The sequence below is a fragment of the Strix aluco genome, chromosome 13, assembly GCF_031877795.1.
Source record: "Strix aluco isolate bStrAlu1 chromosome 13, bStrAlu1.hap1, whole genome shotgun sequence".
Lineage (NCBI taxonomy): Eukaryota > Metazoa > Chordata > Aves > Strigiformes > Strigidae > Strix > Strix aluco.
The window spans coordinates 21,062,142-21,079,759 of NC_133943.1; the positions used below are offsets into that span (position 1 = coordinate 21,062,142).

General features: G+C 57.5%; 1 protein-coding gene across 1 annotated transcript; it reads right to left on the reverse strand.

The window, feature by feature from the left end:
- Positions 1-2,904: 2,904 nt before the first annotated feature.
- On the reverse strand, positions 2,905-7,917 carry LOC141929232 (protocadherin-10-like). Its single transcript, XM_074838417.1, has 4 exons — positions 5,019-7,917; positions 3,766-3,824; positions 3,573-3,661; positions 2,905-3,323 (listed from the first exon to the last, which is right to left on the reverse strand). The coding sequence occupies exons 1-4, from the start codon at positions 7,503-7,505 to the stop codon at positions 3,064-3,066; spliced, it is 2,895 nt and encodes a 964-aa protein (XP_074694518.1). The 5' UTR covers positions 7,506-7,917; the 3' UTR covers positions 2,905-3,063.
- Between the last annotated feature and the right edge of the window lie 9,701 nt (positions 7,918-17,618).

Here is a 17,618-nt window from a genome sequence, read left to right on the forward strand (position 1 = left end):
CCTTTGAAGAAGTGGTAGTAGTGTGGATGAAGTAGGTTTAAGTAGGTGCTCTCTCCCCTAAAGCAAGTCCCTTTTATCAATATGTTGATCGAGGAGAAAGATTGAAACTGAGATCTTGTCAGTGCAGGATTTTCTTCAACTAAGCAAAAGGAGATCCTTAGGGAATGTGGGGTGTTGGGGCCTGGTCTGGGCCCTGTGTTGACCCTCAAATCCCTTTTGGAAGAGGCCTGACCTGAATGTGCAAACCTGGGGATCAGCAAGAGTTGCAGACGTGTGTGTGTATATCTCATCTCCTGGACTGAGGATGGGCAGGAGTAATGGAGAGGAGAAGGAGGCAATTTACTGGGCATCACTTGAGCTTTAGTAATTGGGGTTAAAAAATGCCAAGAAAATACTCTGGAGAGTGACAGGCTCATGGGGAGGTGGCAAAAGCTGGCCATGTGATTGCTCAACCCCATGAATTTCCAAAGACAGGGATGTAAAGTGTCACTTTCAAATACTTATGATTTTGGGAATCAATTTTGAGATCAATTTCCCTTCAGAAAGCCACACCTGGGAATCTGATACAAAGCACCAGCTCTGTGCGTTCATTTAGATCCTGGATACCCTGAAGTACATGTACTGGGTGCTTTTTTTGTGTGAGCTAAAACACAGCTAACAGCTTGGCCCTGCTGCAGAGGGGCTGTGGCTGAGCCCCTGGCTGTAGTCCTCTCCTCCCCTAATGCCTGACCAGCACCACCTAAAAATGGCAGGGAGGGTATTGCCAGAGCTAATCTGGGAGAGGGAGATGTTTGCTGCCCGGCAAGGAATCAGATTCATTTAGTACATTTATTACTTCTTGAGGCTGTTATTCATTTTATTGTATCACTTTACATAATTCTCTTGTTCTTTTGAAGGAGTGAAACAGGCTAATGCTCTCAGGCAGTGGCTGTTTGGGGTTTTTTACCCTTAACACCCTGTAGAGACCATTGAAGAATGCGCTCGGCAGCATAAAATCCTTCACCCTACCATCTAATTGGGACAGGGAATATTTCAGCTACTCACAGTCAGGCAGATGTGAGCTGGGACTGAAGTCACCAGAAGCAGCCAGGTCCCTTTCACAGCCAAAGCACTGTCCTCCTGGGTCCCTGACTCCCACGGGGCCCCTTGGAGTGATCCCTGCCCCCCGCTTCCACTAAAGAGCACATTACCCACTTGTAAACAAGGACATTTCTGGGTTAATCCCAAAAGCCACATTGCAGCCTCCTCAATCCAGTCACTAAGCAAGCAGAGGGTAAGAGAAGGACCACCACTGCATGGCCATCTCAGGACATCATCCAAAGGCAAACCACTTCCCACATCAAGTCAAGAGTCATCCCACCAGCAGATACAGGCTTGCCTAGTCGCAGGCAGCTGGTCCCTACACCTGCTATGCATCCAGGTTATCTCTGTGACTCCCGAGGCAAGCTGGTGGGTGGTGAGCATCCAGGGGAAAGCTTAAATGAACCATAGAAAGCAATGCACAGTAACACCAATAATCCATTACTGCCAGATCCAGCCCCTCTCCCCAGCAGTTCAAAGCCCTTTATGCCCATGTCAAATCCCTGCAGTCTCTGCCCAAGCTGGAGCATGGAGCTGTGTGACATCTGCAGCACACGGCTCCTCCTGGCCATGACCACAAAGTGCTCCTGAGGCCAAGGAAGGAGGGAAAGGGACCTTAAGCCCCCAGCATCCAGGTGAAGTGAATAAAATGAGCTCTCCTGGGCTTCTCCAGCAACTAAGGAGGCCAGAGGGTCTCCTGCAGCCGAGAGCTCTGCTCCAAGAGTGAAGCAGAAATTCCTGCTGTCACGTGCAGCTCAGGGACAGCCAGGACCCAGGGTGAGCTATTAAAATACAATTTATTGGTACAAATCAGACATCGTGAAACAAACCTGGTTTAGAGGGAGCTGTCATGTTCTGCACAAATGGATTGGAAATGAACTGTCCCGTGACAGGAGCGATTGGCAACGGTGGCAGACAGACCGGGTGGACAGGTGTAGGGTGAGCAGGGAAGGGGAGAGACTGTTCTGGGGCTGGAATCCTGCCCTTGAGGGCTCCTGACAGCCAGCTAAAAGTCCTCAAAGAGAAGCAGGACACAGTGGGAGGTGTCTGTCCTATGCAGGTGGGGCCCCCAGTGCTGGGGTTCCCAGGTGTTCAGGACTTGGGGAAAACAGAGATCTGGGTGAGGGCACGGAGAGGGAGAGGAAGGAAGAGGACGGTCACCTGTGCTGGGGGCCCTCCTACGGATGGAAACTGTCTTTGGATCAGGTGATGTTGCCTTGGGCTAAAGAGTTACCCAGCAGGGCCTCACCTTGTGCATCTCTCAGCTGCTTAAGCTAACAGCTCTTCTGGCCATCCCATCTGTGTGTGCTCCAGCCCATGCTGCTCCTGGAGCAAAGTCTGGCTGTGTCCTGGCCTTTGGGTCTCCAGCCCTGAGGGTGTTGGGTCAGGGTTTGAAGGGAAGAACCCATAATGGCTGGGTTTTGCACTTGATCCCCAGAGAAGACAGACACCAACGGCTGCTCTGGACATGCAACACTGGATCTCAGGGACAGAGCAATGGTCACTGCCCCAGTAGATCAGGCTTAACTGAACCAGGCTTTGTCTGCGTACATTTTCCATGCCTACTGGGACAGAAATACAGGCATGCAGCTCAGTACATTCACACAGCCAGACAAGACAAATAAGTGACAATGTTTACAGAGATGGATGGTCCCTAAAGGGACATGGGAATGGGTAAACTCAAGGCAGATTTGCTTAAATCTGGTCGTATGGACCCCAAACAGCACCTGCTGCCAACACAGCTCTGTGGAATGAAATGGGAGAAATGCCCATCCCCCCTCCCCCTGCCCATCCTTATCAATTTTCAGTCTCTTGCTCCTTAAATCCTTTCCCCACACTCTGGTGAGCCACTATCCCAGCAGCCCCACAAAGTCCTGAGTGGTCTATACATGGAGTTGTGTGCTGCGGGTGGACCCAGCAGCTGAAATAATGCAGGTGATTGCCAGGGCCTTGGGCAGAGCCATCCAGGCCTAGCACTGGTCACTATTTCAGGTCGTTGTTGATAACCACACTGTCATGCATGTCACAGTAAGTTGTCATCTTCTTCCTCTTGCCAAAGGTGGAGAAGCTGTTCTTGTTCTCCCTGCCCAGGAAGAGGGGCCCATCTTTGCTGGAAAGCAGAGTAGGGGTGCCAGGGATGTAGACATTGTGCTGATAATCCAGGGCTGGGATGTGACCTGGGTACAAGGGGCTGTATTGGGGTGTCCAGATGCTGTTGGTGCCTGCTGAAGCCTTCTGAAACTCTGGAGGAAAGATGAGTGTGAGACTGGCTCAGGGGAGGTCACATCCATAGCTCAGTGGAACAATCACATCCATGTCCCAGGGTGCAAGCCCGTGGCTATGTGTCACCAACCTCCCTTCTGGAGCCTGGACACCTCTTCCACCCCACAAAACTCTACCACTGCTAGGAACAGGGATGTGTCCCCCCAACTGCACCTCAACCAAGCTACAGGAGGGTCTGGTCTTCCCAGCCCCAGCACCCCAATACTAACCAGAGACAGGGGTCACCAGCGTGCACAGCCTCTCGTGCTCCTTCTGGAGGGCTCTGCGGATTTCCCCCACGTCCTCCAGGCTCTGGGAGCTAAAGAGAAGAGATCAGTTCAAAGCTGCATCAGAGATAACTTCCCCATCCCCACATCCCCCTTCCACCCGCTCCCTCTGTTCCTGCAGTGTCGGATTTGGTACCTTTTCAGGGCAGGTCGCTGCATACTTGGAGGCAGCCAGTCCATGTTGGGCTGCTTGATCTGAAAAACACAGGGAAGGGCAAGGCTGGTTATGGGGACCCTCTGTTAATCAGCCCTGGGACCCTCTGTTCATCAACCCAGCGCTGCCAGCACCAGGCTTCAGTAGTCAGGGATGCAGGACTCCATCTTCTCCTTTGTGGAGAAGCAAGTAGCACATTCCCATTTTAGGGAAACTGAGGCAGTGTTGAACCAGCTTGTTCCCTTCTGGACCTTCCCCACCCTCCTGAGACATTGGGGTTGTCTGGGGCTTGCTCTCTGTCTCTGGGAGTTCAATTGCCAAGGTTTGTCCTTCTGGGGAGAGAGAGAGGCTTTTCTTATTTCTGTTAATTTTAAAAAGCCTTTTTTGCAGGTGGGATGGTGGCTTAGCCCAGGTCTCAGGCACCAAAGGGTAAGAGGTGTGGAAATTGGCTGCATACCCGCTGTCCCAGGGGGGTTGTAAACAACTAGGGGAAAATCCCATTAACATATTAGAGAAGTGAGTCCAGTTGTGCAAGGAGACGTGCGAGGAGAGCCTCTTGGCAGTGAGTCTTGGGCTCTCCTTGGAAGGGCTGTTTTATTAGAAGTCAAACGTAAGTGGATTAGACGCCTCATCACTCTCCATCCTTGTAATCGCGTTTTGGAAAGAGCCTTTCATTGGGAAAATTAGACATTCCTCATTTCAATACCTAACAAATGTTGACATCAAAATCCCGCCCTGAAGACCCCACTCCCTCCCTGATGGGGCAGCTCAGTGGCAGCCCAGCAGCCAGAACTGGGGACATGAGTGATGGCAGAGGGGCCAGGGCCAGCCCCGGATGTGGCAGCGGGACACTGCGGACCCCCGCCGGCATGGGGGAAGCAGAGGGGCAGCGACGCTTGGGCTGTCCCAGCATGAATTGCTCACCCACATGAAGGAGATGCCGCCTCCGCCATTCTACCTCCCCCACGGCACTGGAGCAGCTCCGTTGCCTCTAACGGGTGCAAAAGGCATCGGAACGGGATTTCCTCTCACTTCAGCCGAGTCTGCCGTCCCCCAGTAATTAGACCTCAGTGGGGAGGTTCCCACTGCCTGATGACTCCTAATTTCCACACTGATCAAAGGCGCTGGTTATTCTCTGGGAAAAGCTGTGCCTGGTTTCTCTCACAGCAGAGGCTGAAGGAGGGGGCGGGGGGGACCTGTGGAGCACTGGTAAGCACCACCAGGCATGGAGTTACCTGCTTGGAGACCTGGAGATGCTGGCCTGGCCGGGACTGCTTCCTAGAGTCCTTCTCGTTGTTCCAGGGGGGGCTGCAGGGTTTGAGGAACATGAAGTCACTCTGGGCAGACTCAGGACCAAGGCAGACCTTGTAGCAGTAGCCCGGGGGGCCACTCCCGGGCACGTCGAGGCAGGTGGCAGCCGTGGTCCCTGCGGGGGGCTGCACTGTCAGGTTGGATGTCTTCAGGCTTTCAGGGGAGGGTCTGGAGCCAGGGCAGCAGTGGCAGCGGGGTGGTGAGCAGCCATCACCTCGGCACGAGTGCCGCTCTCCACGGCACCGAATGGCTGTGAGGATGAGGATGGCGAGGAGGAAAGTGAAGGAGATGGAGCCCAGGGAGACAAGGAGGTAGACAGTGAGTGGGGAGGATGAAGAGTCCTCTGGGGGGAGGCTGAACTCGCTGAAGTCAGAGAGAGTCTGAGGCATCGTCTCCACCACTGAAAGCAGGAGGGACACGGTGGCTGAGAGGGCTGGCTGCCCACCATCACGCACCTGCACCACCAGCCGCTGCCGGGTTGCATCCTGCTCCAGAAAGGAGCGAAGGGTGCGCAGCTCACCCGTGTCTGGTGCTATACTGAAGAGGGTGAAGTCAGTGGCCTGGAGGAGCTGGTAGGAGAGGCGAGAGTTCAGCCCCGTGTCTGCATCCACAGCCGACACCGTGCCCACAAGGTAGCCAGGCCCGGCTGATCTCGGCACCAGCTCAGTGGCCACGGAGCCGTTGCGTGGCATGGGGGAAACGATGACTGGAGCATTGTCATTCTGGTCCAGTACGAAGATGTGGACAGTGACATTGGCGCTGAGAGGGGGGAAACCCGCATCCTGTGCTTGCACCTGAATCTGGAAACTGCGGATCTGCTCGTAGTCGAGGGACCGCAGGGCATACATGTGCCCACTGTCTGAGTTGATGGACACGTAGGTGCCCACAGGCATGCCATGGATGTGCCCGTCGGCAATGGAGTAGGATAGGTAAGCGTTTTGTTGGCAATCGGGGTCCAACGCGCTGACGGAGCAGATGGAGGCACCTGGTGCGTTGTTCTCCATCACGTAGACGCTGTAGGACGGCTGGAGGAAGCGTGGGGCATTGTCGTTGACATCAGACACTGGGACGGTGAGGGTGCTGAGGGTCAGCAGGGCAGGGGACCCCATGTCCCGTGCGGTGATGCTTATGTTGTACTCAGGCACAACCTCCCGGTCCAGCGCCTGCGTGGTGACCAGCGTGTAGTAGTTGCGGAAGGAAGAGCGGAGCTCAAAGGGTATGTCGGGGCTGACCTCACAGCTCACACGCCCGTTATCCCCAGAGTCCCGGTCCAGAACGCTGATGACAGCAATGACAGTGCCTGGCGGGGCATCCTCCAGCACGGGCGTGGACACAGAGGTGAGGGTCACCTCTGGCGCATTGTCGTTCACGTCAAGGAGGTGCACAAGCACCCGGCAGTGCACGGCCACAGCTGAGGGTCCACGGTCTTTGGCTTGCACATAGAGCTCGTGCAGGCTTGCCCGCTCGTAGTCCAGAGGGCCCTTCAGCAGCACCTGCCCACTCCGGGGCTCTACGTGGAAGAGCTCCCGGACGCGCGGCGGCGCGTGCCCGCTGAAGGAGTACTCGATCTCCCCGTTGGGGCCCTCATCCAGGTCAGTGGCGTTGAGCTGGATGACCAGGGTGCCGGCAGGGGCATCCTCAGGAAGGCTCACGCCGTACGAGGGCTGGTCAAAGACAGGCACGTTGTCATTTGCATCCAGTACCGTGACGAGGATGTGAGCTGTGCCCGAGCGCTCTGGGACACCGCCGTCAAGAGCGGTGAGTAGCACCCGGTGCGCGCGTTGCTGCTCGCGGTCAAGGGCGCGCTCCAGCACCAGCTCCGCAAACTTGCTGGAGTCACTGCGCGTCTGAACCTCGAGCGAAAAGAAACCGTTGGGGCTGAGGCGGTAGGTGTGCACCGAGTTGGTACCCACGTCAGGATCCTGCGCGCTCTCCAGCGGAAAGCGGGCACCGAGCACGGCGGACTCGGCCACCTCCAGCACATACTCTTGCCAGGGGAAGGTGGGCGCGTGGTCGTTGATGTCCAGCACCTCCACCTCGACGCGGTAGAGCTCCAGTGGGCTCTCGACGAGGAGCTGCAGGTGGAGCAAGCAAGTTCCCCCCGCCTCGCACACCTCCTCCCGGTCAATCCGCTCGTTCACGAAGAGGATCCCGTTCTCCAGGTTCACCTCCAGGTGCTGCCTGGCCCCGGCCCGTGACACGATGCGGAACCGCCGCGCTGACAGGGTGGACACGTCCAGCCCCAGGTCCTCGCCCAGGTTGGCCACGAAGGCTCCGTGCTCCAGCTCCTCCGGCACGGCGTAGCGCAGCTGCCCGCTCGCCAGGCGCGATGCCGGGGACCCGGCCAGCAGGAGGAAGAGTAGAGAGCGGAGGAAGAGCTGCCCCCGCCCGGAGCCTGCCCCGGCCCCCATGGCCCCGCAGCCCTCCCGGGGACGCGGGGTCCCACTCGCGCCGCCGCGTCCTCCCTCGCCTTTGCTCGCCCCTTGCACTTTCGAAGAGTTTCAGGCTCCCGGGGGCGGCGGCGGAGGGCCCTGCCCGGGGCTGGGGGGGACGAGCCGCGACCACCGGCGGTCGCTTAACCCTTTCCCTGCTGGTCTCGGGGAGGGGAGGCACCCGGGCCCGCAGAATCGGTCTACCGGAGCCGGACGCACCTGGGGAGGGGGATAGCCCCGGGGACGTCCCGTCAACGGCGGTGGGAGCTCCAGCGATACCGATCGCTGCCCGGGGCACCGGTATTACCCCGCAGATGCTGCGCTCGTCCCCGCGGTAGATTAAGAGGAGCCCGAATCGCAGCGGCTGCCAAATCCTCCCGCCGCGGCCCCCGCCGTGTCGGTCCTAACCTTTACCAGATGGTTAAGCCCCTCCAGACTTGATTACATTTCCCTGCACACCGTTTTCCTTGTAATGCGGAGTTTTTAATTACCGGAGCAGGGGGGATTACAGCCCTGGATAAAGCTGAGCCCATCAGCGCGGAGGCACATAGAGATCCCCCCCTCCCTTCTTCCCCGCTCCCACCCCCGACACCCCATCTACCCACAGCCCCGCGCCCTAATCCCGGTTCCCCACCGGGGACCCCAGCGCCAGCCCCCTCGGGCTCTCGGGGCACGATCCCGCCGGAGACCCGAGGACCTGCCCCCCCCCCCCGCCTCCCGCCGTTGGCTCCCCCCGCGGGCACAAACTTTCCGTCCCCCGCGGAAGGCGAGGGGGAAGGCGGGCGCGGACCGAACCTCGGGTGCCCCACCGGCCCCCGGAGGGCGACAGACGGAGCCCGCTGCGACCCCTCCCCTCCGCTCCCCGCCCCGGTACCGATCACGGTCCCTCCGCTGGCCGATCCGTTCTCCCCGCGGTCTCCAGCCGCCGCCGCGCCCGGGCAGCTCCGCGCGTCGCCTCCCCGCCGGCCCCGTCCCCGGGGGCGCTCGGTAACGGGACGGGGCGGCCGCCCCCCCGCCCCGCGGCGGCTTAGGGCGCGGATAATCCCCTAACGATCTAGTTAAGGGCTCGGCGGGGCTCGGAGCGGCTTTAGCCGTGCAGTGATATTTCACCGCCTTTGTCTCTGACTCCCGGTCCCCGGTGGGGAGGGAACCGCCGGCCCCAACCGTCCCCCCCCGCTCCCCACGGGGACCCGCGTGGGAGCCAGGATCCAGGAGCGACCGGGAGACCGGAGGAAGGAGGAGGCGGCGGGGCTGGAGGAGTTTGTCGGGCTGGGAAAAGGGGACTTGGTCCCTGGGAGGGCAGCGGGACACACGCGGGACGCGGCGCGCTCGTGGGGCCGCCTGTCAGCGAGAGGCGCGGGCAGGGGCGGGGTGGAGCGGGTGGAAGGAGGGAAGCGGCGGGGTCACGCGTGGGCTCGGGCCGCTCACGAGTGGCATCGGGACGGTCCCCGGTAAGTGAAGCCCAGGCTTGTGCGGGAAGCGCCGATCACGGCCGGCCCGGCCCCCGCACCAGCTCCCACGCCAGGGCCACCCTTGGCGTCGTCGTTGTCACCCCCCCGCCACGACCTGTTTCTTTCTCATCCCACGATCCTCCCCCTGCCCCCCCGCAATCCCCGATCTGCCCCCCCCTCCCCGCCCTGCATCACCGCCCCGGGCAGGGCTGGGACCCCGGAGGCGGGACGCCTGGGGTAGGGCTGCTCCGGGACCCCCCCCGAGGGCTGCTCAGGCCAGAGGAGGATTTGCGGGGGGGACACTGGACACGGCGATTTTGGGGGGTCTCATTTCTCTCCCTCCCTCCAGACCTTCCTCGTCTCCGACCAAGTGCGTTCCGGGAAATCCTCGGAGCGGCTCTCGCCCTTTTGTTTGATTCAGATGAAAATATTCATTTCCCACCCCAAGGGTGCAACCTGCTCCCAGCAGGATCCGTGCCCCCCCCCCGGCCCCCCTGCACGGTCCTGCCTGCCCTTTTCCGGCTCTGCTCGGCGATGCTCCCCCCCGGCAGCTCTCCATCGCCGCTTCCTTGGGGGGGGGGATCCGTGTGTGCCGTCTCCCCCCTCCTTGCTTCCCTCCCCTAAAGGCGGTCATGGGATAGTCCCATCCTGTTCCTTTTCCTCACCTCCCCAAACCTTGGGCTCCTTTCCTGCCTTCCCCAGCCCCCACGATTCCAGGCAACCAAGGTCAAAAGAGGGGGCTTGAGAGGGGGCACAAGCTTGTTGCGAGGATCCTTCTCCTGAAGGAAATGGCACAGGCTGGGGGTGGCCAGGATGGGGGATCCAAAAAAGAGCCTTGTTTGGGGGAGCATAGCAAAGGAGGGTGAAGAGCAGGATAGGGGAGATGGCATGGGGACAGTCCAATGCCCCAGCTAACACCCCACTTCATGTCTTGCAGATTTTAAGCCCTCTTGTGATGCAGGGGAGTGTTCAGCTGCCAGCCCTGTTCTCTCAGGGTAAGGAATCAGGACACAGGTAGAAGCTTGTTTTTCGAAGACGCTGGAAGCTAGAAGAGGGGGGTGGTCTCTGAGGTGTCTTGGCACAGGCGGGCGGGTGGCCGGTTGCCGCAGGTCAGCGCTGATGTGCCTTGGCAAGGCCAGCCGGAGAGATCAGGGTGGGATGTAGCAGGAGATGCCGCAGGTTGAGCCGCATTGGAAAAACCACACAGAGAGCAAAGGGTTGGAGAACCTCATCACCCAGCTGCCTGCAGGCAGCAAACCTTGTCCAGCCACCACCGTCACTCCATTTTCCTGTCCGTTGTGTTCTGGGGCAGCAGAAGGGTCTGCCAGAAAAGCTGTCCCTGCCAGAGCACAGATCCCTTCCCCCAGCTCCCCAAGGCGCCCGTCTGCCCAGCCGTGCATGTGGGTTTGCTGCTCCCTTCTTGCTCGAAGCGAGAGCAGTTATAGTTTGCAGTGCCCAAGAGGGCAACCACAGTGGGGGGGGGGCTTCTGACTGAGGCTGAGAGCAGCCCTGGCCCCGCGGCTGGTAAGTCACTCCCAGGTTGCTTGTGCAGGGTCAGGCGCTGGGGGCTCAGTCTTTGAAGCCACAAAGCGCTGTGCAGCAGGATGCCCTGATCAGTGCTTCTTCCCCTCTGAAGCTTTGGCTCCCTGCCTTCCCTCGGGAGGAAAAACCAGTGCCCTGAAGGGGACGATGGCCGTCTTGGTGTGTTTACAAGGGCTGGTGGAGCACTCTGCCTGCCCCTGGGTGCTGGGATGCAAAACAAAACCTGCACAATCTCTTTTCAAAAGCACACATGGGCAGGGTGAGAAGCTGCGAGCACGAGCTGGAGAAGGGAAATTCTTATTAAGTATTAGGAAAAAATCTGGGTGGTAAAACACTGGCACAGGGACCAGACTGGGGCAGGAATTGCCATCCTTGGAGATCCTCCTGAGGAACCCGATCTACCAGCCCTGCTCTGAGCAGGGGTGCACCAGGGACCTCCAGGGGTCCTGACTGATCAAAACCATTGCGGGGTTCAGAAAGCCCCGATCTGTAGCAACCCACACTGAGCAGAGGTGATGTGGTCACCGAGGCGAGGGAGAGCACTGCCCAGAGAGCCTTGATTTCAAGAGAACGTAAGTCCTGGGTTTGTCAAGGAGGCATTTTTCACAGATGCCTTGCCCAGAGGTGGGGTATGGAGCAATGAAGGATGGTATGGCTCCATTCCTGCTGGAAGTCCTAGTCCACGGGCTCCGTCCTGCAAGGTGCTTGAGGTGCTCAGCAGCCTCATACTCCCTGGCAGTGGTGCAGGTGGACCTTTTGCACCAGGCAGGTTTAGACCCAGGTGTGGGTAAAGTTTTCCTGAAGTTCCATGTGGTTTGTAGGTGAGAAGATGTAGCTGAGGTGACCAACTCAAGGGCCATTACTGGTAAAGTACACTGGATTCTCTCGGCCAGCAACACATAGGAACAAACCCCCAAGCCCTCTGCCTGGGACAGATGGAGGCTGAGACACAGGCTGAGCTGTGAGCAGACCCTCTGTCATCTACTTTTGAGCATTTTCAGGACTCGGAGTGGGGGCAGTCCCACACAGCTTCTGGGTGAGCCAGTTCTGGATCCCTGTAGGACACAGACTTCACTGGCAGCTCAGGAAGCCAATGTCTCTGCTCCTGCTTCAGAGCAGGGGATTTTCTTGCAAGACCAAGCCTGCAAAGGGAGCTGCTTTCATGGCTGGTGTCTTGTTCCTCTTGAAGAGACCTTGGACTCAAATCAGATGGCGGCCTGTGTCCCTCCTGAGAGCTGGGACTCATACTGCCCTGGGGCTCCACAGAGAGATACAGGATGGTCCCTCTTAGAGCCTCTCCTCTAAAATGTCCTGTGGGAATGTCTCTTGTCCTCTGGGAAAGACTGAGAAGGAAGGAGGGGTCAGTAAGCAGGAAAGTAAGAGTGGGCAATGGTGTGATACCTGCATGGGGGGAGAGCAGAGGCTTTCTGAGAGAGGAGGTAACACCTCCCCTCTGCCAGGCACCAGAGCAACTGATCTGGGAATACTGTGCACAGCATCTGCACCCAAAGTTTTGAAAGAAGATTAAAAAACTGATTTAAGGATTGGAAAAATACCTTACAGGGAGAAGTGTAAGTAAACTGCCTGATCTCTGTGCAAAAAGAAGCCAGAAGAGGTTTGATGGGAGGAAAAGCTGGGGGTAACTGGCCAGTTAAAGGCATGCAGACCCATGACTGGAGCCAGACAGCTTCACGCATTGGGGATCGAGCTGTCAGAACTGTTGATGGTGTCTATGACTCTTGGTGACTGCAGATCTGTGTGGAACAGAAGATGTGGGTTCATTAAGCCCGAGTTCCCCAGTGTATCTTGATGAAATGGGAAGACTGGCCCCAGGGAGAGGGGTTCTGACTGACCTCACCTCCTCCAGCAGAGAAACCACTGCCGCTCTCCCCTCCATCTTGTGATCCTACAAGAAATTAATCTGCTCAGTCCTGTGAGAAGAAGGTCCTGTAGCCACAAGAAAGTATCTTGTCAACTCCCAAAGGGCTCCAGGGAAGAGGCTATAACCCTAACATAACACTAAAAACTTCCCTTGGCCTCTCCTCTCCTCTCCTGGGGCAATGTGCTAAATAGCAGCTGGAAATGCTGGAGTTGGGACCCCAATGAGGAGGCCAAGGGGCAGGAGTTGGGGTGGACGTTTCCTTCTCCTCTCCCCACACACATGTCCTTGCATCAACACCCAAACAACAAACGGGTGCTTGCATTTCACTTTGAACTCCCAGATCCCTGGGCTAGGTTGGTGGTTTCACAAGGGAAAGGTAGAAAAAGGCACATCCTCTTCGTCCCCGTTTCTGGTTTTTAGCCATCTGCTTCTGTGAAGCCATCCTGTATCTCTCTGGGGATGCATCTCTGAAGAAGAAACTCCCATTTCTAGTCCTGAACAGATACGGGGATGTTCCCTGCTTCCCCATCCCCCCTTCACTTAATTTTGCTGTCCCCATTCCCAGGATAGAGACCACCTCTACCCTCCCACCCTCCCCTCGCCCCTGCCAGGGACTGAGCGGCTCCCTGAGACACCCCCCAACATCCTCATCTGCTCCCAGGAGCTTTGCAGATCCTCCAGGTCTCCCTTTTCTCCCCCACCAGCCCTATTTCTTTCCTCTCTGTCTGAGAGATCAGTCATCGAGGGTGTCGACACGCGCGCACCCGACTCCCCTGGGAGGATGGGGAGCGTGAAGCTGGGGGTGGTGTTCTGCTGTGAGAAGGCAAAGCTGCCATCAGCGGGCGCTTTGATCTACAGACAATTACAGACGAGTGTAGGACCTCGCTCAGCTCAGCCAATAAATAATGGAATTTGTGTGTTGACACAGACAGATTTCCCCCAAACTGTCAGAGAAGGGGAGACAGAGAGTGAGCGAATGGGAGCCTGAGTGGCTGGAGGGAAGGGGAGAGGAGCGGGCAGGGGAAGGGACGAGGAGGGCCTGTGGGAAAACAGAGAGGGGGCAAGGGAGATAAAAAAGAACAAGTTTGGAGAGGCAATGCTGATGAGGGGAGCCGGGCAGGGAGGAGAAGGAGCCTAAGGAACACATCTTTGTAGAAGGAAAGGAAAATCAAGACAGGAACTGTGGGTGGAAAGGGGGGGGGGAGTGCTGCATGCACAGCAGGCTGGGAGCAGAGGGAAAAAAATAATCTGAAGGTGGAAAATAAAGAGAAGGAGGAACAAAGGCATGGCAGTGCCCCCAGGGCTCCCTGCCTGCCTGGCAGATCACACACTCTCCGAGCAGGGACCATATTCCCGCAGCCCTCCCCAGAGCGGCCCTGACCCCCCCAGGCATTAAGCCCACGAAGCCGGCAACGGGGAGGCACGTGTGAGTCAGTGAAATGGTGCCGCTGGCGCGCAGCCAACAGCAGAAATTTGCTCTGAGATCACAAGTCCCCAAAAAACCTCCTGTGGACACCCTGTCCCCACGCTCCCCCCCGCTCCTCCCCATCACCCTCCCCATCTCGCCCTCCCCCTGATCCTTCTCCAGCCTGGAGCTGTTTGTTCTCTGGCTGATGATGTTTTTTTACGTTGCTTGTGACAAAGAAATATCTCCCCTTTGCTCAGAAGCCCCACCATCGAGCCCAGCAGAAATTATCCATCCTTCCAGCAACCCTCTAGCCCAACCTCGCTGCAGCAGCAGATGCGACAGGGATCAGGAGCCACCAGGACTGTCTCCTTCCTCCCAGTTTGGAGCACTCAAGCACCGTTTGTTCCCCCTCAGCCCCATCTGTGGGCTGACCTGGCTCAGCCCTGAATATTGAGCGTGTGGAGAATGGCCCAATTTTCCAAGGTCTCCAGGCCAAGCATGACTTTGCTGTAGGTGTCCCTCGCTCCCCTCTCGGCCCTTTTTAAAAAAAATGGGTGTCCAAGTTTCCCATCCAACTCCAGATGGGAAGCAAACACCTCCCAGTCCAGGGACCCCCCCAGAAAGTCTTTACCTTTTCCTACTCCACCCTCCCATCTCTTCCTGCTCCCTTCTGCAGAAACACCAGCTCCAACCAGGGGTTGGACCTTTGCTCTTGCACAGACCAGGCTCTCCCCTGGGGACTCCTCATCCCCCCACATGAGGAAAGCAGGACAGGTTACAGATAGAGCCAAGGGTTGGCTGATGGGGGTGGCACTTAGTAAACAGGGTAGCCATAGACCTGGGGGGGAGAAGGGGGGGCAGCAATACTGGCTCCAGGGTTGTGTGGGACGGTGCCACAGCAGAAGGTTGTCTGACAGGGTGTGGGGGACCCTGGAGCCTTGCAGCCTGTCCACAGCAGAACAGGGTGGTACATCCTCCGCACCGGGTCAAAGCGAAGCAGGAGGGGGGGCTTCCAGGGATATCGCCCGTGGATGTTGTTTAGCTTAATGATGGCAAATGGCAAGAACGGCTGCCTAACTGGGGCAGCAGTAGCTTATGGCCTGAGCAGTGGGAGGACTAGAGCTCCTGCCAAGCTCTTAAACCTCTCTTTTGGGAGAGTGGGATGTAAAACTGGTGTAAACCGCTAAAAAGCTGGGTCTTTTTGCTAATAAAGTACTGAAGCAGGTAACGATTCAGCTGGCCAAGGCAGAGTAATGCACGGGGCCAGGCTGGGACCCCTTCCTCTCCAGAATCACCCCAGGTCCCTAATCCCAGTCATTTTACTGGGACAGTGGGAATGGTGGGCTGGATCCGGCTGCTGCTGCGCTAGTCCTGAGCAGGACCTGAAGAAAGGGAGGAAAGGGTGGGCCCAGGGTTGAGGGGGTGCCCAGCAGCCTTCCAGGTCCCTCTGAAGGAAGGAAAGGGGAAAAGCAGTGGGGTGTTGGTGCTCAGCCCCTCCACGCGGCTTCAGCCCTCCCTCCCAGGATGAAGCCGGGAAAGAAGATGGCTCGGAGAGAAGAAGTAGTGGGGGCAAGATGGATTTGTGTTTTCTCTAGGGTCTGCTGTGATGCCTGAGTGCTTCTCCGAACACTGCCATCAATAGTTAATGGGATGGAGCTGTAGTAGTCCATCTCAGGCTGGGATGGGGGAAGGGGAGCAGGCAGGTCTGTCTTCCACCACCTCCTCAGAGCTGCGTGCTGTGAGGAACTGCTCTGTGGCCAGGGCAGAGCCTTGCATCCTCTGCTGAGAACAAGCACCAAGCTGGCTCCAGGCACCTCAAAACACTTTCACGGTGAGACCAGGCAGGATCCCCCAGCCTGGATGTGACAACCAGGAGAAACACCCCTCCTTACTCCACCAGATCCCCGTTTTAACTTGCAGAAGAGCTTCATCCCCTTTTGGCAAGAGCAAAGTGGGAATCAGCAGGCACAGAGCACCCCAGTCCTGTTTGCCGGTGGGGGGAAGCAGGAAGGAGAGCTGCAGAGCCAGGCCCCTCCCTCCTTCCAATTAAAACCCCAACCCTGACCCACACGGGCACATCCAGCACCAGCAGCTTTACAATTCAGGATGGAGATGGCGAGTGCTAATCACAGAGAACCACTGCTCCAGCACGGGGGGCAGCGGGCAAAGGGTTAACACCCCACAGCAGCACTAAGCAGCAGCGGGAGCAAAGGGTTAACGCGGTGGGTGCAGGGAACGTTATCTGTCTCTTTGCTAAATATTATTTCCTCCCATGAAACCAGCTTTTCATCCTTGGCTAGAGGCAGCTCCCGCTGCTGGGAATCCAGCAGGAGCTGGTATCTGCTGCCGCACACACCAGCGCTCCCAGCAAGAGGCCGAGACAAAGAGCCGCTCCCCCGGCGAGAGCAGCCCCGGTGCTGGGACCCGGTGGCTGCGCCCAGGTGCTGGCGCTGGGCCTCGAGTCTGGAGGATGCAGATGGCCTCGGGATGGAGTTTGGGTATGACAGGCTTTTTCCCAAAGAGGAATTTCGTTAATGAAAGCCGTCTTCCACCCCGCTGTACTGCCGAGGGGGTTCCTCCCCATCTTCCAGGGACCAAGAGCAGCAGGCAGACGGGCAGGCACTGGGACAGGCTGGGGCAGGCTCCAGTCCGGTGCTGGGGAGGTCGCACAACCCCAGCCAACTCCCCGGGATGGTTTTTCGGGGGCTGCCCATTTCACACCTCACCCCTTGGGTGCACCAGGATGGACAAGAGCGGCAGGATACTCCCTGGGGAAACCAAGGCAGCAGCCACTGGCTCCAAAGTCACATCCTGGGGAAGAGGGAGGGTGCAGGGCAGCCTCTGCCCCTTCCCCAGAAGCACAAACCAAATTCAGGCTGCAGCGAGGGTCTGGTTGTCTGCAGAGCTGGTGGCTGGGATAAAATGGCTGCTGCTAAATCCTCTCTGAAACATCCTAAACTTTTAACGCGTATGAAACCACGGCAGCATCCCTTTCGCACCCCGGAGGGCACAAAGGCACCAACGTCTCCTCTCTCCCATTCAGCCAGAGCCACGTGCCGCAGTCTGAGCAGCGCTAGGTACGTGGCTGGAATGAAAGTCACCCCTCCAGCCTGTGTGCTCAGAGAGCGTTTGCTGAAGTCAAAGGATTGCCAAGTTAAAAGGGTCAAACCTCCAAGGACGGTTGTTATCTGACTGGCTATATATCATTTCAATAGCATCTTCAACGGGGATTATAATCTGAATTGAAGCGGAAAGACCTGAGGCAATGAAGCTGTCAGCAGTCTAAGATTAAGGAATTAAAACAGCAGCACAACATTACAGGATTTGTTCTAGATGTATTAGAAAGAGCTGGCTAAACACACTGCAGCCTTCCTCAGGTCGGAAATTTCATACGCGTGCAGAGAAGGGCAAGAGCAAGGATTCCATCAATATACATAAAAAGAGAGGAGAGCGAGACAGAGCTACGAAAACCCAGCCACGCAAACTATAAATCCTAACTGTAGACGGAAATGAGTCACACAAGGTTTGACTGAGGTAAATAAAAGCAGAAATGAAGTGGATTTAGGGGAGGGCAGAGTTGAAGACGCTGATAGCCAGTAGACAGGAGAAAAATGGCCCTTAATATACCAAGGCCGGTAAATTCTGGAACGCAGCCCAGCCTGCTCTTGGATTGCCTGATGGAAATGTAGGTCTCCAGTGCTGTCCTCCCTTACCCCTTTCCCTTCCCATGTTCTTACACCCATCTCCCCAATTACTTGAAAAAGCCAAGAATGACGGCATTAGGGCAGCTGAGCCAAGAGAGAGGGGGG

Coding starts and splice junctions, on each gene's coding strand:
- LOC141929232 (XM_074838417.1), bottom strand. CDS start 7,505: ATGGGGGCCGGGGCAGGCTCCGGGCGGGGGCAGCTCTTCCTCCGCTCT. Junction 3,662..3,765: donor CAGCGACCTGCCCTGAAAAG/GTACCAAATCCG, acceptor TCTTCTCTTTAG/CTCCCAGAGCCTGGAGGACG. Junction 3,324..3,572: donor GCTGGTGACCCCTGTCTCTG/GTTAGTATTGGG, acceptor TCTTTCCTCCAG/AGTTTCAGAAGGCTTCAGCA.